Source organism: Camellia sinensis, chromosome 3 (genome assembly GCF_055761805.1).
Source record: "Camellia sinensis isolate YWXY chromosome 3, ASM5576180v1, whole genome shotgun sequence".
Classification (NCBI taxonomy): Eukaryota; Viridiplantae; Streptophyta; class Magnoliopsida; order Ericales; family Theaceae; genus Camellia; species Camellia sinensis.
The window spans coordinates 144,353,991-144,378,218 of record NC_138963.1 but is presented as its reverse complement, the minus strand read 5'-3'; the positions used below and the strand labels follow the sequence as shown (position 1 = coordinate 144,378,218).

The 24,228-nt window shown below is 36.9% G+C and overlaps 1 protein-coding gene across 14 annotated transcripts in view; it reads right to left on the bottom strand.

The window, feature by feature from the left end:
- LOC114270602 (ARM repeat superfamily protein) overlaps window positions 1–24,228 on the bottom strand; it is a 115,093-nt gene that overhangs the window by 61,701 nt on the left and 29,164 nt on the right. For all 14 annotated transcript variants that reach the window (XR_003631998.2, XR_014364551.1, XR_003632000.2 and 11 more), the window contains exons 6-17: window positions 19,379–19,595; window positions 19,127–19,272; window positions 18,893–19,050; window positions 18,656–18,805; window positions 18,531–18,576; window positions 16,233–16,421; window positions 14,065–14,244; window positions 12,619–12,758; window positions 11,447–11,573; window positions 11,040–11,189; window positions 10,848–10,916; window positions 2,740–2,876 (exon numbers count right to left, since the gene is read on the bottom strand). Coding sequence is in view for 9 of the 14 variants with exons in the window: in XM_028212165.2 (XP_028067966.2) it covers window positions 2,740–2,876; window positions 10,848–10,916; window positions 11,040–11,189; window positions 11,447–11,573; window positions 12,619–12,758; window positions 14,065–14,244; window positions 16,233–16,421; window positions 18,531–18,576; window positions 18,656–18,805; window positions 18,893–19,050; window positions 19,127–19,272; window positions 19,379–19,595 (1,709 nt within the window). In the remaining 5 variants the exon portion in view is untranslated. The remainder of the gene's footprint in view (window positions 1–2,739; window positions 2,877–10,847; window positions 10,917–11,039; window positions 11,190–11,446; window positions 11,574–12,618; window positions 12,759–14,064; window positions 14,245–16,232; window positions 16,422–18,530; window positions 18,577–18,655; window positions 18,806–18,892; window positions 19,051–19,126; window positions 19,273–19,378; window positions 19,596–24,228) is intronic.

The following is a 24,228-nucleotide window of genomic DNA, read 5'->3' as shown; positions in this document are numbered from 1 at the left end:
AGTAGGTGGTAGATGGAGTAGGTAAAGTGGAGGTGGTAGGTGGAGTAGGTGAAGTGGAGGTGGTAGTGGTGTAGTGGGTTTAGTGGAGTAGGTGAGGTGGTAGTGGTGTAGTGGGTTAGGTTTAGTGGGTGAAGTAGGTGATAGGTTTTAACACAAACAACGATAAAAGTGAATACAGAAATGCCAGAAGCAGACAAACTAACATGGGAATTTGTTGCATTTTTTAGCTTCCACTTCTGACAATATTCAATTTTTACAGCAGAGCAAGCAGTTAAAAATGAGGTAAGCTAGTCAATACAAAGACAAAGGAGGGAGCTAAAAAATCAAAAGAAAGTCAAGTAATTTTCCAGCAATATACATACATACACATGTAATGAATCTCCACACGAATCCAAATCAAGGTGGCATTGGCAAATAATTCAATTTTCATTTCCTTATCTAAGTTTGCTGAAGATGCTAGTCCAAAACTACTAGGGATCCAGTTTGATATAGTAAAATGTACATGATAGCCATTATTAGATTCCTACGCATCTTAAAGTTGAATTATACATATAAACGATAAGATTTTAGGTTTTCCCCAATAACTGTTAACTCCACCGATAGTGCTGCTCCTCTAAACCATGGCTCCAATTCCAACACTCTGGAACCACCAAGGTTGATACGTTTATCACTCTGGCACCACCGTCACTAACAACTATTCAAATGTTAAAATCTTTAATCCTCTTCTCTATGATCTTCTTTTTTCTTTTATATATTCTTACTGTATTTTCCATGTAACATTTTAAGAAGATTCAAACTTAAATCTCTTTATTAAAGGAATGCAGAAAATTGTATATTATGAAATGCTAAGATGAAAAATAAATACACCAAACAGTAAAGTTTATCTATCAGGAATATTAGGAAAGTTTATTACAACCTCTGTTATCAGAATCTTACGATTCACGATTCGATTCACGATTCGATTCGCAATTTTTGCAAAATCGATACGAATCTATTAGTGAATCTATTTTGGAAGTGAATCTCTAGTGAATCGCACGATTCACAATCGATTCACGATTCGATTCACTTTTTACGATTCATGCAACTTTTGAAATTATTGTGTCCGACATATTTTCGACTCTTTTTTCTCCATCTTTTTAGTGAAAATGGCATAATACAACTTTTAATAGCGTTTAATACCAAAATAACCAACATATATACATGATTTATTGTTTTTTTAACGATCATGGAGTTTTCAATAGGATCCAACCAGATTCAATCAGACCTAACATATTTTTAACCTTTCTTCTCATTTTTTTTCCTTTTAAAAAATCATAATTTATGTTATAAAGATGTTTAAGATTAAAGTTACACTATAAATTATCTATTACTATTTTATTAAATTGAATATTACATGTGTGAGGTTAGTTATACTTTTTAAAATTTTTTAGGCTTTAAAATAAAAGATTCTAAATAATTCCTTTTTATTATTTGCTCACTGTTACTTAGAAAAGTATATATGCTTATTGTCCAAATATCAACATTGTTGTTAATTATTGTTACTTTGGAAATTGATAATTTTTCTATTTGGTTACTATCTTTATTAAGAATGGCTGATAAGAAATATCTAAAAAAGAAAAAAGACAAGATGGTGATATTACATCTTTATTAAGAATGGTTGATAAGAAATATCTAAAAAAGGAAAAATGTAATATGGTGATCTTACATAGGAACCTTTGTTAAGTTCTTACCTATTAAACTACGTGATTATTATTCAAAATAACATTTTCATTGATTTAAATCTAAATATTTTATATTCATAAGATATATTTAACATCTAAATGTGTAGATATATATTTTTAAGTAATTTAGAAAAAGTGACTGAATCTTTACGATTCACGATTCGATTCAATTCGCGATTCGGTACAAGGCCATTTCGATTCACGATACGAATCCCGATTTGACAACTATGATTACAACCCACATGACCTACTACAAATAGAAGGCAGTACAGGAGAGATTTCTGTAGACAACGTATTATCATTTATAATGTGTTATGTACCAGCATCAAAGAAAGGATTACTATTAATAAAATGATTTTTGTTTTTCAATCAAGAGCTCCAGGCCATTTTTGTCTCTCACCCAGACATCCCCTTCATCCTCGGTGTCCGTGACTGGTGCTTCCATTCTCCGGTGAACCCCTGACCACCGGTCAGAATTGCCAACAGTAACAACCTACTAGCTTTATTTTCTTCATTATGCACCAAGTTTTCATCTTATTGGCTGCAAGCCTTTTCTTAAAATGCAAAATAGTCTTGAGCATAAAGATTACCGATGTCATGATCCAGAGTGTAGAAGGCAAATGTTAACAGTGTCATGATCCAGTGTCCTATAAGTTCTATGCCTACGTATTTTCTTTCGCCCAAAGTTAAGCTTCTTTTAATGGGTTCTTGATGAAGAAAACATAAGGGAAAACAATGGCATTCCAAAACATGACCACAAGTCAATAGAAACTGAAAGCAAACAGTCAGGGCACACATTACCAAAAGACTGAAGCAAAAACTTGGCAATTCTACTGCCAAGAAAATATGGGCTTAGTATTGTACAAAAGTTTACAAGCATGAATAAGGTACTAGGGTTCTTATTGAAAGTGAAGACTGAAATTCAGTAACCAGTAGTATATTGGTGACAGAAGGTAATATGTAGCTAGCTTGAAAAGTTAAAGCATTTCAATATCATCTATACTTTTATGAATCATACCATGAGATTATGCCATCAGAAATATAACCATGCTGCAGCATTTGTGACAAAACATCCAACAATTGGTTAATATCACGGCTAACATGAGTTGGTCTATGAGGCAAAAAACTCTTGACAAGTGCTTTAAGGCCAAAGATCTGCAACAGAAATACAATTGAACTGAGAACCAAATCGATCAATATCAAAGACCAAAAAAAATTCAAAATGTTGCGTTTGTAATGCTTCCATTATTTTTAAGGTCAAACTTATTATTTAATGTTTCCTTCGTAGTATGTTAAGCATGATCCCAAAGTGGATATAATCCACCACAATAGCATCCTTGTAGGCAACAATCCTAAAAAACTTCAATGTCAATGCTAACCATTGGTGTTCAGTTATTTGTTCAAGAGGTGAATTTCCATTTGGGAGAAACCTACAGCAAATATATCCTTTTTCTGGGTTCTTCTTCTCCTCTTCTTTTTTTTTCCCTTTTTAAGTCCAAGGAGTTGTTTTAAATAAACCCCATGGCCATGCAATAAAAAACGATGTGGACTCTCGTGCGTCTTTGCAATGTTATAGACAATTTAAAGGAAATAAATGGAAAGGCTTTTGATAGGATGATCGCCTATAATGATTAAAAGACAAAAGCATTATTTTTTAATTGTGCACCAGCTAATCCATCTTCCAAAAGGTGTCATGAAACCCAGATTGCACAATGCCAAGTAAGCTGCAATCCATATTACTCTATCCCTTCTTTTTTTTTTTTTTTTTTTCAGTTTGGCTCCTGTTTCATTAGTTTCCTCCATTAAACCATAAATTATATCTATTATTATATCTATCAAAAATGTCTGAATCCACCAAGGTCCCATCAAAACAAAATCACCACAAAGAACATTCAAATATTTAAGAACGAACAAATTTCAGGTAAAAATAACAAACCATATTCAAGCTCACAATTAAGCAAAGAATGCTTTATTTCTTCAGCAGACAAAATACCATTTTAGAGTTTTTATTCTCTTTTTTCATGAGATTTTATATCAAGTTCACTTCATCAAAACCTTGCTTATTGAGTTTGATTTTAAATCAACAGTATATAGTAATTATCACCACCAGCATAGTGCTTAAGAATTGATAATTCATATTTGTATCTCAGAACAGAGTAACAATGACCTAACAATCCTTCATAAGTGAACCACTACATTTGCTACGCTCTAAACTAACACCCATATATATATATATATATATGCTCAGGGAGCTGTATACAGAAAACCTGCTGAAGTACAACAAAAAGAAAATGCTACATATAATCCTATTTCTTACCTCCCTTTCTCACTCCAAGACAAAAATGAGAGGGTCCCATTTGCATTTATGAATGTGGGTCCCATTGCTTTGTGTCTAGGGGTGAGAAAAGGAGGTAAGAAATGAGATCATGTATAGCATTGCTCACAACGAAATGACAAACTGATCATATAGAACTAGCAAAAAAAAAAAAACACTGAATTACTATTTTCCTTCCTTTGTGTAGCAGTGTAGGTGTGGGGTACAGGAATTGGGGTTGTTTGAGAGTGATTTCTGCATGCTTGAAATGCCACTTCCCAAAGTTTAAGCAGCTGTCTCTTACTTAGCATTGAAAAATAATAATAATGTCAAAACAAGTTGGCATGCCAAAAGCACTTATGCCAACCTGTGCATGAGCAACCCATTTTTGACCTCTTCAAGCTTCAGCTCACCAGATATTTAAATTTTAAAATGAGCAACTGCAATATAAAAGAAGATGACAAAAATATACAACAACTTGCTTGCATAGTTGTCAAATCAGGATTCAAATCGTGAATCGAAATGCTCTCGTACCAAATCACGAATTGAATCGAATCATGAATCATAAAGATGCAATCACTTTTTCTACATTACTTAGAAAAATATATCTACACACTTAAATGTTAAATATATCTTATGAATATGAAATATTTAGACTTTGATCAATGAAAACGTTGTTTTGAATGATGATCACGTAGTTTAATAAGCAATAAGTTAACAAAGGTTCCTATATGAGATCACCATCTTACTTTTTCCCTTTTTTAGATATTCCTTATCGACCATTCTTAATAAATGACAATAAACACTGACAAACTCTCAATTTTCAAAGTAACAATAATTTGACAACGATATTGATATTTGGACAATAAGCATACATACTTTTTCAAGTAACAATGACCAAATAATAAAAAATAATTATTTAGGATCTTTTATTTTAAAGCATAAACATTTTAAAATGTATAATTGACTTCACCCATGTAATATTAAACTATATATGATTTAATAAAGTAGCAATAGATAATTCATGGTGTAAGTTACTGCTGGAAATTGTGTTCATGCATATAATATGATAGTGGTGTTGGTGGTAGATAGTGGCATGTATAGAATATGATAGTGGTGTTGGTGGTAGATAGTGGTATGTATAGAATATGATAGTGGTGTTGGTTGTAGATAGTGGCATGTATAGAATATGATAGTGGTGTTGATGGTAGATAGTGGCATGTATATAATATGATAGTGGTAGATAGTGGTAATATATAATATGTAAGTGGCATATAATGGGTTATGATGATGTTTGTAATATCTCCTATATAAGGAGTGTCATTTGGTCTTGTAAGATAAGAAGTTTTGAATATAACAGAAATATATTCCTTCTTCCTCATATTTTCGGAGTTCTTCTTCTTCATATTTTCTAAGTTGGTATCAGAGCAACAAAAAACACAGCAGCCCTAAAACCGTCATAGCCATGTCGGAAGTCACGTCCGGAACCACTTCAACCCCTGCCGCTGCCATTCCGGTGAAAACGTCTAACTCTCACTCTGTCCAAATCACCACCATCCGACGCCTAAATGGTGATAATTTTCTCCGCTGGTCACAATCTGTCCGGATGTATATCCGTGGGCAAGGAAAGATCGGTTACATCACTGGTGACAAGAAGGCTCCTGCTGTTAATGATCCGCTGTTCGACAATTGGGACGCTGAAAACTCCATGGTTATGACATGGTTGGTCAATTCCATGGAGGAGGATATAAGCTCTAATTACATGTGCTATACTACTGCACAAGAATTGTGGGATAATGTTAGTCAGATGTATTCTGACCTAGGAAATCAATCTCAAGTTTTCGAATTAACTTTGAAGTTGGGAGAGATTCGTCAAGGAGATGATTCCGTCACCAAATATTTCAATTCGTTGAAAAGGTTGTGGCAGGATCTTGACATCTTCAACACATACGAATGGAAATCGGTTGACGACTGCAACCACCACAAGAAAACTGTGGAAGACAGCCGTATTTACAAGTTTCTTGCCGGCCTCAACATTGAGTTCGATGAAGTGCGAGGAAGAATTATTGGCAGACCTCCTCTCCCATCCATTGGCGAAGTATTTGCCGAAGTCAGAAGGGAAGAGAGCCGAAGGAGCGTCATGCTTAAGAAAAAAGGTAATGGTGAATCAATTGAAATTTCTGCTTTAATTAGCGATGCTGCGGCCAACAAGGCTGCAAATTACCAGCGCAGGTTTGATGATAAGCCACGGGTCTGGTGTGATTTTTGCAACAAGCCTCGCCATACACGCGAAACGTGTTGGAAGATTCATGGCAAACCTGTCAACTGGAAAAGCAGCAAACAAGGAGAGAAGAATCGTGGCTTTCCTACCGCTAATGAAGCCGATTCAGGTCACTTCAACAAAGAGCAGATTGATCAACTCTTAAAGCTGATAAAATCCAACTCCTCAACCGGTACTCCTAGTGTTTTGTTGGCACAAACAGGTAGAAATCCTAAAGCCTTCTCTTGCCTAAACTTCTCTCCGTGGATCATAGATTCCGGTGCCTCCGATCACATGACTAGTTTTTCCCATTTATTTAGTACCTATTTCCCTTGTTCTGGTCATGACAAAATCAGAATAGCCGATGGTAGTTTTTCACCTATTGCAGGAAAAGGATTTATTAAACTAACTGAGAAAATTAATCTCAATGCTGTTCTTCACGTCCCCAACTTAGCCTGTAACCTTTTGTCTGTCAGTAAACTATCTAAGGATTCTAATTGTCGTGTTACATTTTTTGAATCCCATTGTGAATTTCAGGACCAGAACTCGGGGATGATGATTGGGCGTGCTAGGATGCTTGAAGGTCTTTACTACTTTGATGAAGTACCTGTTAGTAATAAAAAAGCTCAGAGCTTTAATAGTACCAGTTCAATCTCTGTTCGAGAAAAAATAATGCTATGGCACTATAGGCTAGGACATCCTAGTTTTCTTTATCTAAAACATTTATTTCCAGAATTATTTAAAGGGATTGATTGTTCTTCTTTTCATTGTGAAAGTTGCATTTTTGCAAAATTTCATCGCTCTACTTATTTGCCAAAACCTTACCAGGCTTCAAAACCTTTTTATTTGATTCATAGTGATGTTTGGGGCCCTTCTAAAATCACTACTCTTTCTGGTAAAAGATGGTTTGTTACATTTATTGATGACCATACCCGCTTATGTTGGATTTATTTGATGAATAAAAAATCTGACGTGAAAAATTTATTCACAAATTTTTACAATATGATTGAAAACCAATTTCAAACCAAAATTGGTATTTTACATTCTGATAATGGAACAGAATATTTCAATGAGCAGTTAGGTGAGTTTTTGGAAAAAAAGGGGATTTTTCATCAATCTACATGTCGGGATACCCCTCAACAAAATGGCATTGCAGAACGAAAAAATAAACATCTACTTGAAGTAGCACGTGCTATAATGTTTTACATGCATGTTCCTAAATATTTATGGGGTGAAGCAATTTTAACAGCCTCTTATTTGATAAACAGGATGCCTACAAAGGTGTTAACATACAAAACACCTTTTGATTGTCTCAAAACTTTTTTTCCTGACACGAGGTTATTTTCTGATTTACGCGCCAAAGTTTTTGGATGTACTGCCTATGTTCATGTTCCCAGTCAATTTCGTTCAAAACTTGACCCCCGTGCTATAAAATGTGTTTTTTTGGGTTATTCCTCAAACAAAAAGGGGTATAAGTGCTTCGATCCTCAAAACAAGAAATTTCATGTGAGTATGGATGTGTCATTTGTGGAAACAAAATCCTATTTCCCCAACACTTCTCTTCAGGGGGAGACAAGTGGAGTAGAAGACCGTTTTTGGGATATTTCTATCCCGCTCCCCAATGTCATTTACCCTACACAAAAACCACATCTGTCTGATAATGATCACTTAGGAGAACCAAGTTCTATGGTGCCTAGTCAAGAAGATTCTTGTTTAGGGGGAGAAGTACTACAAAATGATCTAAATCCTGAGCTTCAGGTTTATACTAGGAAGCGATTTCATCTGAGGAATAATGACCCGAATGTCCATCCTAATGACCCGAATGTCCACCCGAGTTCTGGCATCGAAATTTTAGGTAATCCTATTCCTTCTATTTCCGACCTTGATGTACCTATAGCAATTAGGAAAGGTGTCCGAAATTGCATTAAACATCCTATTGCAAATTACCTCTCCTATCAAAGACTGTCTAAAAACCATAGAGCTTTCACATCTAGGATTTCACACTTGTTTGTTCCAAGGAATATACAGGAAGCATTGGATGATCCGAATTGGAAATTAGCAGTCATGGAGGAGATGAATGCTTTAAGGAGAAGTGGTACTTGGGAGATAGTTGATCTACCCAAAGACAAGAAAACAGTTGGGTGTAAATGGGTGTTTACGATAAAATGTAACGCAGATGGAAGCGTTGAGAGATACAAGGCGAGACTGGTAGCTAAAGGCTTCACTCAAACTTATGGGATCGACTATCAGGAGACGTTTGCTCCTGTTGCTAAAATAAATTCCATCAGAGTACTGTTATCTCTTGCAGTAAATTCAGATTGGCCTCTACATCAACTTGACATTAAAAATGCATTTCTCAATGGTGATCTTGAAGAGGAGGTGTTCATGAGCCTACCGCCGGGATTTGAGCAGAGACTTGGAAGTGACAGAGTATGCAGATTGAACAAGTCATTATACGGACTCAAACAATCACCAAGAGCGTGGTTTGAACGCTTTGGGAAGGCAGTTATCAGTTGTGGCTTCTCGCAGAGTCAAGCAGATCACACAATATTTTATAAACATTCAAAAAACAGTAAAATTGCAATTTTGATTGTTTATGTTGATGACATCATTTTAACTGGTAATGATGAAGCAGAGTTAGCAGCCCTCAAAGAGAAACTCGCAAAAGAATTTCACATTAAGGATCTGGGAGCCCTCAAGTATTTCCTCGGAATGGAATTTGCAAGATCCAAGGAAGGTATATTTGTTAATCAGAGAAAATATGTTCTTGATCTCCTTGGAGAAACAGGTATGCTTGGTTGTAAGATGGCGGAGACTCCGATCGAGCCTAACTTGAAGTTACAAGCTGCTAAGGCTGAAGAAGGCAAAGAGAGAGAACAATATCAGCGACTTGTAGGGAAATTGATTTACTTGTCTCATACGCGGCCTGATATTGCCTTTGCAGTCAGCATGGTAAGTCAGTTCATGCACTCACCAGGGGCAGAGCACTTTGAGGCCGTTTATAAGATCTTAAGATATTTGAAAGGAACTCCAGGGAGAGGCTTACTATTCAAGAAACATGGACATCTTCAAGTTGAAGTATACACAGATGCAGACTGGGCAGGAAGTGTTACAGACAGGAGATCAACATCCGGATACTGCTCCTTTGTAGGTGGGAACCTAGTTACATGGCGGAGTAAAAAACAGAATGTGGTAGCTAGAAGTAGTGCAGAAGCAGAGTTCAGAGCTGTTGCCCATGGAATCTGTGAAGTAATGTGGATTAAAAGAATTCTTGAAGAATTAAAGCTTTCTCACCCGACACCTATGAAGGTCTATTGTGACAACAAAGCAGCTATATCTATAGCTCATAATCCAGTTCTACATGATCGCACAAAACATATAGAAGTGGATAAACATTTCATCAAGGAGAAAATCAATGCTGGCATAATCTGTATGACCTACCTTCCAACAGGTGAACAATTAGCTGATGTGCTAACGAAGGGACTACACAAGAAGCAATTTGATAAGCTGACTAGCAAGCTGGCTATGGAAGATATCTTCAAACCAGCTTGAGGGGGAGTGCTGGAAATTGTGTTCATGCATATAATATGATAGTGGTGTTGGTGGTAGATAGTGGCATGTATAGAATATGATAGTGGTGTTGGTGTTAGATAGTGGTATGTATAGAATATGATAGTGGTGTTGGTTGTAGATAGTGGCATGTATAGAATATGATAGTGGTGTTGATGGTAGATAGTGGCATGTATATAATATGATAGTGGTAGATAGTGGTAATATATAATATGTAAGTGGCATATAATGGGTTATGATGATGTTTGTAATATCTCCTATATAAGGAGTGTCATTTGGTCTTGTAAGATAAGAAGTTTTGAATATAACAGAAATATATTCCTTCTTCCTCATATTTTCGGAGTTCTTCTTCTTCATATTTTCTAAGTGTTACTTTAATCTTAAACATCTTTAGAAGATATATTATGATTTTTTAAAAAGGAAAAAATGAGAAGAAAGGTTAAAACCATTTTGAGTCTAACTTAATCTAATTGAATCCTATTAAAAACTCGATGATCACTAAAATAACAACAAATCATGTATATACATTGATTATTTTGGCATTAAATGCTATTAAAAGTTATATTATGTCATTTTTACTAAAAGAAGAAGAAAAAAAGAGTTGAAAATATGTCGGATACGACAGTTTCAAGAATTGCATGAATCGTAAAAAGTGAATCGAATTGTGAATTGATTGTGAATCGTGTGATTCACTAAAGATTCACTTCCAAAATAGATTCACCTATAGATTCGTATCAATTTTGCAAAAATTATAATCGTAAGATTCTGATAACAAAGTTTGCTAGTAATCTCCAAATAACACATAGAATTCTAGCTAAGCAACTAAATAGAAAAACCAACAGCATGGTCTCAATATTCTCATTTGTTTGCTATTTTTGCAACTATGTGATTGATTTATAAATTGTTAGCATTCAAAATTTTATGGTCAATTTTCCCTATTTGAGCCAGGTTATACTTCAAGTTAAACTTCAATAGAACTCACCTTCAATTTGCACAAAACACTAGAGTCAGAAGTCTCATCAAGTAAATCTTGATAATTTGATGTTTCCACCTATATAAAATATAACAAAAAAAATTTAAAATGAGAGAGTTAGAGACAGACCACAAAAAGAAATTTTGATATTCCTCAAGATTATTCCATTTAATTAATATTAATATTATGAAATAAACTCACATCAGCTGATTGGAAAAAAAATTCAACAATATATTGAGTAATCTCTCCATCTCGGCTTTCAAATGTTGAAACAGAATGTTGAGCTAGGCAACCCAAAGCCTGCAACACAGTTGGAATATTCTGTCCACCATGTAGAGCATCCACAAGTGTCTATACAGATAAGCACAAAAACACCAGACTCATCGTCAACACTATCAAGCAGTTCACACACAACAGAAAATCTAGCATGGGTAGTCAACAAGCATATACCAAAATGTGAATAACACGTGTGACATGACATGTATAACTAAGGAACACTAGGAAATGTATGCCAGAAAAACTGGATATAAATAAATGCATAGAACAGTAGGAAATGAGAGAAATTTTGATTCTATAGTAGTTACACACAAAAGTTTAGATAAGTAGACCTTGCATAACTCTGAGAAAAAAAATAGTTCAGAAGTATCAATCAATGCAGCAACTGCAGAAACAGCAAGCTTGGACTGAGCGCGAGTTCCCTCCAGGCACACCCTTTCCAATGATGGGTAAATATCACTACATGAACAAAGCACATACAGCTAAACAAATTCAAAACATACAGGGAGGAGGGGAAAAAAAGCATGGTTAATGGATAAAACAGAAACACAAGAAAAGACGTAGGATTATTCAAGAAGCATGTTAGAGCAATTCCTCCAAGACCACAATAAGCATGCATTTGTTGAAAACCAAAAAAAACAAATAGCCAAATTCAGACACCCAGAAGCATTGTAAAAATATATACCTCAAGCTCAATTATTGCAGGATGTACACAACAGCTGGAATCATATAATAGTTAAATGAAGTTTTTAAAAGTCATTTTGTTCCAGAAAACATGATATTTAAATGGCATAGAACAATCTAAGGCTCTTGAAAAGAAGAAAAAAAAAAAGGAATTTCAAATCAATGGATTTGAGGTGGACTTATATAAAAAATATAGGAAATTAAGCAATTATAGGTGTATTGAGAAACCAAAAAGGAGAGATAAATTAGAGGGAGAAGAAATATTTTATTAGGATCCTTGTAGAATTAGAACCCTTAGAATGAAGGTTTTGAAATTACTACTTTTACATTGTAATTTCAAATCCATCATGACAAAGCTCTCAAATCCCATCTTCAAACCCCATCTTCAAACCCATATCCAAATTATCAAATCTAAATTTGAGTAATCTCCTTGGATTAATAGTGTCAAATCCATAAATCCAAACACAACCTTAAGGTTCCCTCCCAACTAATATGAACTTCTACTGCCACAAAAACATGAACGCTAAAGACAGAATTTCTTAAGAACCAACTAAATCAAGAATAAAAGCTATATATCATGTAGAAATCAATCCAATGACTAACATTTCATACAACCAAGGAGAAGACTTCGTCCCAACAGTTAATGCTGCATATCCAAAAACCATGACTAAAACTCAAGTAGAGGCATGTCTGCACATAAAGAAATCTGAAGAAAATATCCAACAATATCTAATTTGGATTAAAAATTTCATAACGTCACATTATCGCTAAATAAACCATACAAACATCAACATCAAATAGCGAAGACTCCAACAATTACCTTAGTTTAATATCAATATGAGGGCCGGCTTTTGCCAGCATCTGAATCAGCTCTTCATTAAATGGCATATCTTGTTGTAACAACAACTGGAACAGCTTTTCTGAACCTCTCAAGAGTGACGGGAAAGCGCTGATGATAGCCTAGGTAAGTTAAAAGTAAAAAAATTTACAATGATGTGTACAAAATTTACAACGGAAATTCTGCTAATCTACTGGCATATACAGCAAACAAGCTAACTTGCAACACTAAAAGGCAAACACATGGTGTTATAAACTGAATGTTCTGTAAGCAACATTACATTCTCACTGACATCCTATTTTATGAAGCTACAGATATGAAGAGCCAAAGCTTAGTAGGAAGACAGAAGAAGAAGAAAATCTCTCTTACAAGTGATAACAGCTTCTCTCCTTCAAAATATCACTGCAGTTTATCCGATACTCTGAGAATCATAAAGCATCAAGCAAGCTTGATCCACAGTTCCTTTTTCTTAATCAATTATTCTAGATCGTAAAATTTTCCCTCTTCTTAAGGTAAACATCTAAGCTAAAGGCTTCAACACACACGGAATCCAATGACCTGGGGAAGGTCAAAATGGTCAAAGAAGTGCATGGAGGTTTCTAAAAGGGCAGACTAAGCCAAAGTATCGAAGGTTGAAAAATGAACAAAGTTGGTCAAAGTAAGTAAACCACTCAAGAGGAAACTTTACCGCTTGAGTCGTGATTGCAAACTAATAGCATCCCTAATCAGAAAGACAGATCCTGAGAGAAAGAAATTATCGCTCAAGTGAACTCTTCACCGCTCAAGCGCTAAAAGTAAACTTCCAGGACTTCTGCTCAAATAGCAAAAACCGAGAGGTTGTAACGAGCTTGAGCAGTCTCATAAACCCAAGCAGATAGGTAACCTTCACCCTGTCCGAAACACATTGAAGGGGTCACACTTTGACCCACAACCAACCCAACAACATGCATTCTAAAACATAAACAATTGACAACATGTGATTCATACTCAATGGAAATCTAGCATGCAACTATAGGCCTCATTTACATCCATTCTCATAATTCCATATCTCATTCATTCTATCAAATAAACACACACGTGTGCATTTTATACATGGAATTTCAAATCATGCCCTCAAGGACTTACAACAACAAATAGGCAGGCCTTACAATGAAAGAGGCCTCTAGCCTTCAACACAAAAATGGGCTTCTACCCTCAACATGTAGCACAAAGTCCCCAAGCCTCATCATGGCTTCATAATCGCTAGCCGTGCTTCAAATCAACAGGTTGAGCAATTGCCCAATAGAAATAATAACATGATCAATAAGCCTAAAGCAAACAATACTGATGCGTTACACCTAAATCAACCAATACTGATCAAAAATATTGAATAAACTATATCCAAAACACATCCCAAGGTTCAGGACATTTAAGAAACAATTGCCTTACCAGAAGAAGCTTCACGGAAGAATCCTCCAGACTTTTATTTGTGAAATTGTCACCCAAAAGATGATCTAAAATACAATGGACATGCTCAGAACTAAATATATTGAACAGGCACTTTGTGGAGAGTAATCGTAGAAACCCAAAATGCGGATGCCTATCCCCCATCTTTCTCAGAAAGTTGTCCTGAATTTAGAGAAGAAAAAGCAATTATCACCTAAATTATAGCCAGAAAATTATAAATGTAAAAATAAAATTAAAAAATAAAAAATAAACCATTCAATCAAACAAAAAGTGAAGAAGATAGGAAACCAAAAAAAAAAGGGATAAATGAATTAACAAGCATAGAAAAAAATTATATTTCAATTTTCAGCAATATAATATTAAAAACACTCCCACCGGCATAAATAGAAGCAGGGCCAAATAACTTTTCACATCTCAAATTTGATGGTGTCAAGAGACTAGAGAGGATTGGTACTTCAAAGCAAGTTGAAAATGTTGCTGCTGATGCAATTCCCTTCTCTCTTAGGTTTCTCACAAGCCTCATATTATTTCTTTCTAATCAATTATTCCAGCTCAATTCTCAAGAACAGTTTTTCAAACAACAACCTGCTAGTATTATGTCATGTCTGATACAGCACAACTATACCACTGCTCTAAGCTTCATTTTGAGTGCAGGAACAATATACTTTATTAATAGCTTTATAGCAGCAACAAAGAAAGTGTATATTCTCTTCACCATAGTTACCAGCAAGGAATAAATATCAATATCAATCATTTTTTAAGGTTCCATCATAGGAGACATCAACAGAAATATGGATGTCAAATGTTATGGGAAAAGCAATGAAAATTAGAGCACAAAACAAAAAATTTCACAAAACACAAAATATGGGCAACCCCTACAATCCATGTATACTAAATAAAACAAATTAACAAAATACCCCTAACTACTAAACATTAACATAATAACATAAAATATGTCTAGCAGCATACTAAATTAAAATAAAAAAAAAAAGCACAAAATTATTCCAAAACTACTCCATGATGCCCTAAACGTGCTTTATGTGGAATTCCAAATTTGCTCTTTTATTCTTTCCATCCTGTTCATCATTTGATACCAAATTGATGCAAGGCAACTCTAGAAAACTTGTAGAATTGCTACACTCAATTGAAATTGTGCTGGGTTTTGGTTATGAAAAGCTTCTACGGTTAGGGATTTGTGAGAGAGGGGAAAAAATTTAGGGTTCCCAGATGTAAAAAGAGAGTTTGGATTTGATTTTCAAAAGTTGCAGGTTGCAGGATTTTTTAAATTAGGCATATTATTTTTCTGGGCAAAAGCTATTTTAGGGTGATTTAGAGTGGGATTAGTGACCAAAGGGTAGCAGGAAAGGTTGGGGATATGATTGGGGCTAAAAAGTGCACTTTTCGTAGGCTATAACAACAACCCAAGTAGCTTCAATATGTTGTGCACCATGCCACTAACAAACTCTCTGGGGGGAACTGATTCAACAGTCAGAGAGAATAAAGTTTTGAAAGGGTAAGAAAAATGTCAAATCCAACCATAACTAGACATATCCCAAATAATGCCAATCTCTTCGCGGAATATCTACTTCCTACACAAACAAAACCTAAAACAGGAAAAAAAAAAAATATGAAAAAGGAAAACACGGAAGACAAGTAACCGCTGCAATGACAGTAAGTGTTGCAACAGGCAATGAACTAACATGCACTAAGAATGAACATAAACTAATTCATAGAACAAGATTAGCATCCATGCATGAACGGAAACTGCACATTTCATGGTTCAATTGACAAGCTAGTTTGGTGTAACCCCAAATAACATTGAAATAGTACTTTGTTTGCAGTAACTTGTCCCTTTAAATAATATTCCATTAGTCAAGCATCAGACATGGGGTCACCTGATACTCTTGCTCCCCAAACAAATAACAATATAACACAATATTCTATAGCAAAACAAGAAAACAGATTTGAGGATATCATATTAAAATTTATGGCAACTGATCACCATATGCAAAACAACATATCTAAAATAAACCCTCCAAAATATATGATGAACAAAAGAAATGATATTCAAGTAGTAGCATCATCTGAGGAACAAAAACATGGTATCTTTTAGAATGAAGCTAGACAAATGTTTGTATTAAACAACTTACTCTTGTCGCCTGAGCAATTTTTATAGTCACTTCATCCAACAACTGCGCCAATGTGCTAAAAATGTTACTATCTTTCACTGAGTTCAATTTATCAAAGCACTCTTCTGCTTTGGAGGAATCTGGAAAGAATGATGACATTTTTGCTACAGAGTTTTGAATTCTCTTATGCACTTCTTCAGAGCCATTATTCTGCAACAAGCACAAGGTGTCATTATACAAAAGCAACAAAAACAAAAACTCCACGTAGCACAATACACTATGCGACAATCCTATCCTCTCTACAAGAATGCTCCCACTTTTTCAGAAAATTATTAAGTAATACATAGTAAAGATGCCAATATTCTGGTTTGAGTTATTGATTCTATTACGTACAAGACCATTTTGGCCAGAATAATTCATTTCAGCGGGGAAAAAATGAAGGCTGAGGCCCAGATTTTGTACCTCCTTAGTTTCGGGGGGGAGACAGGTTGAGCAATGTTGGAGGAGGGGGCAGTCGAGAGTGGAGAAGGGTTGGGGAGAGGCGGAGGAGAGGCACAATGCATGGGGAGACTAGGAAGGGGCTGCCGGAGGTAGGAGTTGGCAAAGAAGAGTAGAGAGGCTGGAAGGGGGCCACTAGAGGTGGGGGAGTGGCATAAAAGGGCAGGTAGGCTGGGAAGGGGGTTGCTAGAGGAAGGGTGCAGCAGGGGTTGGGGGGGAGGGGCTCCAAAGAAAGGGGTATATTTGGGATTATGGTGGTGGTTCAAAGGGAAAAAAAAGAGGTGGGGAGCAATTTAGGTGGGTAGGGGTGTCAAAAGAAGTGAGGGGTCAAATGAAAAAGAAGGGGGGTCGGCCATTAGTGTTGGAGATTCTATCATAGAAGATATCAAAATATATAGAGATCCCATGATATTTGTGTTTATCATGATTTTTTGTATCTTTAATTTATTTCAATCGCTTAACTGAAAGGATTTGATTGTGTCTCCCACTCTATATATAATTTATCAAAAGGGAAAAAAAAAATTCCCCCACTCTATATATATGGTGTATATCATGTAAACAAGAGAATTAAGTTGAGTGAATGAAATATGCAGCCCACAAGGCTTTGTGTGCGTGGACGTAAGCCAAGATTGGTGGAACCACGTTATCCCTTTGTATTCTTTCTTTTCTCTTTTTTGGTTTTTCTTTTCTCTCCACATTCAACTTTATTGTCATATTACAAAATTCAACAATTAGCAGCACTAGACTATCTTACTCAAGCAAATGGACTAAACTGTTAAACTAGGTTCCACATCAAAGTGGACAACAAACAAAATAGGAAAAAAATTCCAAATTTCAATTTGAGAAATAGAAATTATGTATGCAAGGACTGCATCCCAACTTCTCATTGTTAGATAGTTTGATATACATTGTTGGACCCATTTCCTAATAGCTTAGGCTTGGGAAAATATTGGTAGCTTAACATGGTATCAAAGTTGTAGTTAAAAGAGGTCTTGGGTTCAAGTCTCTCTTGGCATTTCCGTATTCTTTCACCGTTTGGTTTCTTCTTCTTTGTTTGGTTGTTTGTTTATCTTTCTGTTTGGTTCACTGTTTGTCTCTCCATGTGCAAGACATAATTGCACGTGAGGGAGGGTGTTAGATAGCTTAATATACATTGTTGGACCAATTCCTAATAGCTTAGGCTTTTGGAAAAATTGGTAACTTAACACTCACAAACCACAAAAAACAAGTCCTAATGTCAAACTGTTAGATGTGATCAAATTAATTTGTGATTGTTTAACCTTAATTGAGTATAAACAAGTGCACTGAATCATGATGCTAGAATTTTGAACTGCCTTTACATTCATATATCAAATCCACTAAAATTGAACAAAGTTAATTTTCCAAGTAACTTTAACAGAAGGAAAGAAGTCAAATCACTAGGAGTTCCATAAGTACCTTTTTAAGTTGTTTGTCCTGTAAGTTATCCAAACTTCCGTGTCAAAAAAGTTTGGCTATGCAGAAATTTCATGTCACCCTAAAGGCAGATTCTATAAAGTAATGAGAACTTCAGAATAGCTCAACCAAGTCCTGAGTTCCAAGGCTTTGCTCATTTCTGAAAGATAAACACAACTAAACCCTACACGTGTCCCCCAATCCCAGTCATAAAAAGTTTTCCATCAAACTAAAGTTCAATAGAAGGTTACTCAAATAAATTCATAACCAAGAATGTTAGTCATAAAAGATTCATTTCGGAATGTTAGTTTCACACTAGTGCACAGCAAAATTAAGAATTAGAAAGCCCCTTTAAGTGGTATAGAACTGAAGGTTCCATTACTGCACCTCTTCTTTCTGGAGTGTCAGGTAAACTTGCATCTCAGTTTGCAACCTGAAATGTACAGAACGTGTAAAGAAATATCATATCTTCACTGTAAGGATACCAACATTTGACTATCAAGTATCAATACCTTCGTTTTTTATATAAAATAGAGTTCAAAGCTTTCAAGTGAGGAGGCTCAAAAAGTGAGAACAACAAGATCCAATGCCTAGTTCTGTCCTCGATTGAAAGAGAAGTAGGAAACATTTCCTCTGCAAGCACAAGCTCCATGTTTTGAGGACTGAAGAATCATATAAAGAGAAAATTACATCAAATTCATGCAACATTTATGTTGCTTTAACCAGTGAAAGAGTAGGAACAAGCATACCTAAACTCCTTACAATCTTTATCATAGCAAAGCATCAATATTCCACATAGAATCTGCTCAAAGTGATCACTTGGTGCTATGATACCCGCAGAACACTTTGTACAATAATCGCGATAAACTTCCAGCAACTTCTGCAATGCTTTCTTTCTAACAGACACCTACATGGCAAGAATAAAATAACAGTCAACCATTAGACAGCTTAATATCAATCAAACAAAAGCTTCTCAAAGTTACCTTCTTATCACGAAGTCGTTCAGTAGCCCGAGTTATCAGTTCAGATGGAACAGATTTGAGGTTAGCCCTAGCTAAATCACAGGCAACAACCACTGCTTGGGTTCTCACTCTATCATCAAAATCTAACAGTCGACCCTCAAGGGCAGCTACTCAATCAAAAAATATCATATAATAAGTATAACCCGGAAATGAGAGAAAACAAAGCCAGCAGCACACCACTGCCAAGACAGATATAGATTCTGAATAGCTTACTGAGAACATCAACTGCTTCTGTCCCCGATGGATTGGTCATGTAGAAAGCTTTTGCACATGATATGGCACCAAGTCTAACCTCCGCTGACTTATCAGAGAATCTTTTTAAAAATTCTATGAAGAGATAACGATACTCCTGGGCAACATGATAACCAGGAAGTGCTAAAAGCTTTCCAATTAAATTAACAGCTTTAATCCGGACATCAACCTGATCAGCCTGCAAATTGAATTATTGTTAGAATATTTCCTTGTTTCTTTATTTAGATTAGATTGTGATTGATTAATTGATTGATTGATTGTGATTCCTTAATCAGTCAATCAATTAATCAATATAAAAGGTAATTCCTTAATCAATGCCTTAAGTCTTCCTTTTGTAATAGTTGATTAATTAAATATAAAAGGAGATGATGTCATAATCATCACCCAAGCTTTGTATTCCCTTAAATTACATGATATCAGAGTCAAAATCCTAAAAACCGTCACCCCCACAGCCACTACCACCAACCAACCATCACCTATCACCACCCATCCTCCATCGCTGGTCCCCGAGTCTCTGTCAAAACCAGCCAAGGTCCCACAAAGGTGTTTCAGCTTCAGCCAAAGGCCCCTCTGGCCTAGTCGACTCTTGTGAGGGTTGTCCTAGCCTCTCTTTATGTATTTCGGCTCCTGTGGATGAGTGTTTGAGGGCTGCCCATCTTTTGTTGCCCTAAATTTCTTTCCCTCTACTTTCTTGAACACAGTTCAGCACTTGTTTTGATTGGAGGTTCGTTTTCCCATATTTGATTTATTTTTTGGGTCCATAGATAACCCATTAATCTGATTGTTATACTCCCATAGTGGTTTGTATGTGATTTGTTAGAATTTACCATCACCTACCACCACTACCACCTCACCTACTCCACTAAACCTAACCCACTACACCACTACCACCTCACCTACTCCACTAAACCTAACCCACTACACCACTATCACCATTCACTACACACCATCCACTACACCTACATCTATATAAGGAACCATTTGTAATAGACAGAATATGTATCAATAAATCAATCAAATATCAATCAATAATACAATTCTCTATTTCTCTTTATACATTAAATTTTCTACATGGTATCAGAGCAAGGTTAAGCACTTAGTATTTTTCGCTTCACCGGCGGGCGGCAACCTCGCCTTGGCCGCCCGCCGGACCTCAACCTAATCTGCTAAAATTTTCTACACATACCTTGAAATTTCTTCGAGTCCACCACCACTGCCTCTCCTCTCACTGTTGTCCTCCCATACACCACCGTCTCGATCGTCTTCGCCTACAATGTTGCAGTGAAGGATCTCAAGCGTGGTTTTGTTGCATCCAACTCGAAGGATGATCCAGCCAAGGAAGCTGCAAATTTCACCTCCCAGGTTATTATTATGAATCACCCGGGTCAGATTGGTAATGGGTATGCTCCAGTTCTTGACTGCCACACCTCCCACATTGCTGTCAAGTTTGCTGAGATTGATCGTCGATCTGGCAAGGAGATTGAGAAGGAGCCCAAGTTCTTCCGTGAACATGCTCTCCTTCCTTTTACTCTTGGAGTGAGGCGGATGATTTGCTGCTGTAACAAGATGGATGCTACCACTCCTAAGTACTCAAAAGCAAGGTATGATGAAATTGTGCAGGAAGTCTCTTCCTATCTGAAGAAGGTTGGTTACAACCCTGACAAAATTCCTTTTGTCCCCATCTCTGGTTTTGAGGGTGGCAACATGATTGAGAGGTCCACCAACCTCGATATGATTACACAGCCCAAGAGGCCATCAGACAAGCCTCCTCTTCTCCACATTCTTGATAACACCAACAGCAACAGTTTGACGCATTTATTAGAGAAAAGGTCCAAAGGCAGCTCCTGTCAAAGCTGATGCTCAGCAGGCTGTACCACCTATTGAAGTGCCAGCACTATCCTTGCACATGGGGGGCACCCACTCATTTCTTTATTGTTTTCTTTTACTCACCCATGTGACCCACGATGCAACCTATACTTTTTCTTTTCTTTACACTCTTGTTCCCCACTTTCTTTATTATATATATATATATATATATATATCTCTTTTTATTATATTATATTAAAAAAAAAAACAAAAAACAAAAAACAAAATCTTCATCTCTCCTCCGTTTGATTTCCAACTCCATTATTTTTATTTTTATTTATTTTCTCCAAACCACTTTCCTTATTTCCTCCATCTTTCATTTTTTGATTTCAAATATATTTTTATTATTTTTTCTTTATTTTTCTTTCACATTCTTTTTAATCTTTTTCCAATTCCCTTCATACCATATAGCTTTGCACACCAAATCATATTTTATTCATCTCAGGGATCAACCCCGATCACAATTTTACACAAAAAAAAAAAAAAAAAAAAAAAAAACCAACAAACAAACAAACCACCACAACACACCCGCACCCACAGTGGGATTTTTCTTCTCTATTCTGCTGCAGGTCTCTTCTTCTTGCTTTTCTCTTGGGTGTCCCTTACCGGCGCTACCTCCATACTACCCACTCCACCGAGCACGTTCACTCCACCCTGCTCCTCCACTACAGCATATGGTGGACCTCCAAATCGGAACATCACGGTAGCCTTCCGCTTCAGCTCCTTGTTTTCCGCCTTCAGCACACTTATCTCTGCTCGCGCATCCTTATACATGCGCTGGAGCAGAGCCAATTGGCCGTTTAAATGCTGCACCTCATTTGTCCTACTCTGCAGCCGGTGCGACAAGTTTGTGACTGCTGTCATCGTCTCCACACAGGACTTCAAAGTATACTGATTGGCTTCAATGTCAGTTTGCACTGCCATTTTTTGCTCCACAGACCGCATAGGAAAGTTCAACGGAGCAAACCCTGGGGCGCTTGGTTGAGGTTCACTGGCCCCCGCACCAGTTATCTCTCTTGTTGACTCGTTAAGGTCTGGAAAGAGAGTGAGCAGACCACGGGAAGACGAAGCCATTTTCTGGACAACAGAGTGTTACAGAGTATCTCTCTCAGAAATCTCTCTCAGACAACAGAGTGTTACAGAGTATCTCTCTCAGAAATCTCTCTCAGAAAACAGAATGTTACAGAGTATCTCTCTCAGAAATCTCTCTCAGAAAACGAAGAGTTTTTCAGAGTTTTTCTAGCAGGTTTTTGTCTCTGCCTCGGCCTCGGCCTCCGTCTTGGTTAAATAGCCGGGGCAGCCACGCGTATCGCGCGCCACTTGACGCCAGACGACAAACGGGCGCGCCAGCCAAGGCACTCACGTGCCTCGCCATCATCTCTGGCACACCTTTTTATGGATTGGGCACGCCTTTTGATGGCACGCCTTTTGAAAGATTGGGCACACCTTTTGAGGGTGAGACTTTTTAGGGGTCCGACAAGACTCTGTAAACTGTCCCGACATTGATTCCGGTTAGCTCCTTCATGGGTCCGACAAGACTCTGTAAACTGTCTCGACATTGATTCTGGTTAGCTCCTTTATGGGTCCGACAAGACTCTGTAAACTGTCCCGATATTAATTCCGGTTAGCTCCTTTATGGGTCCGACAAGACTCTGTAAACTGTCTCGACATTGATTCCGGTTAGCTCCTTTATGGGTCCGACAAGACTCTGTAAACTGTCCCGACATAGATTCCGGTTAGTTTCTACAAGGGTCCGACAAGACTCTGTAAACTGTCCCGACATAGATTCCGGTTAGTTTCTACAAGGGTCCAACAAGACTCTGTAAACTGTCCCGACATTGATTCCGGTTAGCTCCTTTATGGGTCCGACAAGACTCTGTAAACTGTCCCGACATTGATTCCGGTTAGCTCCTTTATGGGTCCGACAAGACTCTGTAAACTGTCCCGACATTGATTCCGGTTAGTTTCTACAAGGGTCCAGCAAGACTCCGTAAACTGTCACAACAACTGTCACAACATTGTCTGCTACAACGGTTCGACATGACCCCATAAACTGTCTTCTACATCGGTCTGACACCGCCATCCAGTGTCCTCTACACCGTTATGACACCACCATACAGTGTCCTCTACAACGTTATGACACCCCCATACAGTGTCCTCTACAACGTTATGACACCACCATCCAGTGTCTTCACCAACGGTCTAACACGACCATACAGTGTCTCCTATCCTTTTTTTTATGTATTTTCTTGTTTTGTTCCTCTCTTCAAACTCAAGTTGGTTAGTTTCTATCCTCCTTGAGTTTGCGGGGGGCTGTTAGAATTTACCATCACCTACCACCACTACCACCTCACCTACTCCACTAAACCTAACCCACTACACCACTACCACCTCACCTACTCCACTAAACCTAACCCACTACACCACTATCACCATCCACTACACACCATCCACTACACCTACATCTATATAAGGAACCATTTGTAATAGACAGAATATGTATCAATAAATCAATCAAATATCAATCAATAATACAATTCTCTATTTCTCTTTATACATTAAATTTTCTACATGATTTTACTTGTTCCAGCTCATTCCATTCTTGTGATTCGTGCAAGGTTTTTTGGGTTGAAATTGTAGAGTTCTTATGGCTGACCTAACTAGTGAATCCACCACTACTTCTCACCTATGTAAAGGGGAGAGCTCCAGTCCAGTTATGACTACTACATCTGAGAACCTAAACCCTAGCCTCAAAATCACTACCGCTCTGTTTAATTGTCAGAATTACCTTTCATGATCTCAGTGTCTTGACACTTTTTCTACAGAGTAGATGGAAAATGGGATATGTTAATGGAAGAGTTCAAACACCAAGTATCACAGATCTTGGCTATGACCAATGGGAGATTACCAACTCTTTAATCATGGGGTAGCCCATTCATTCCATG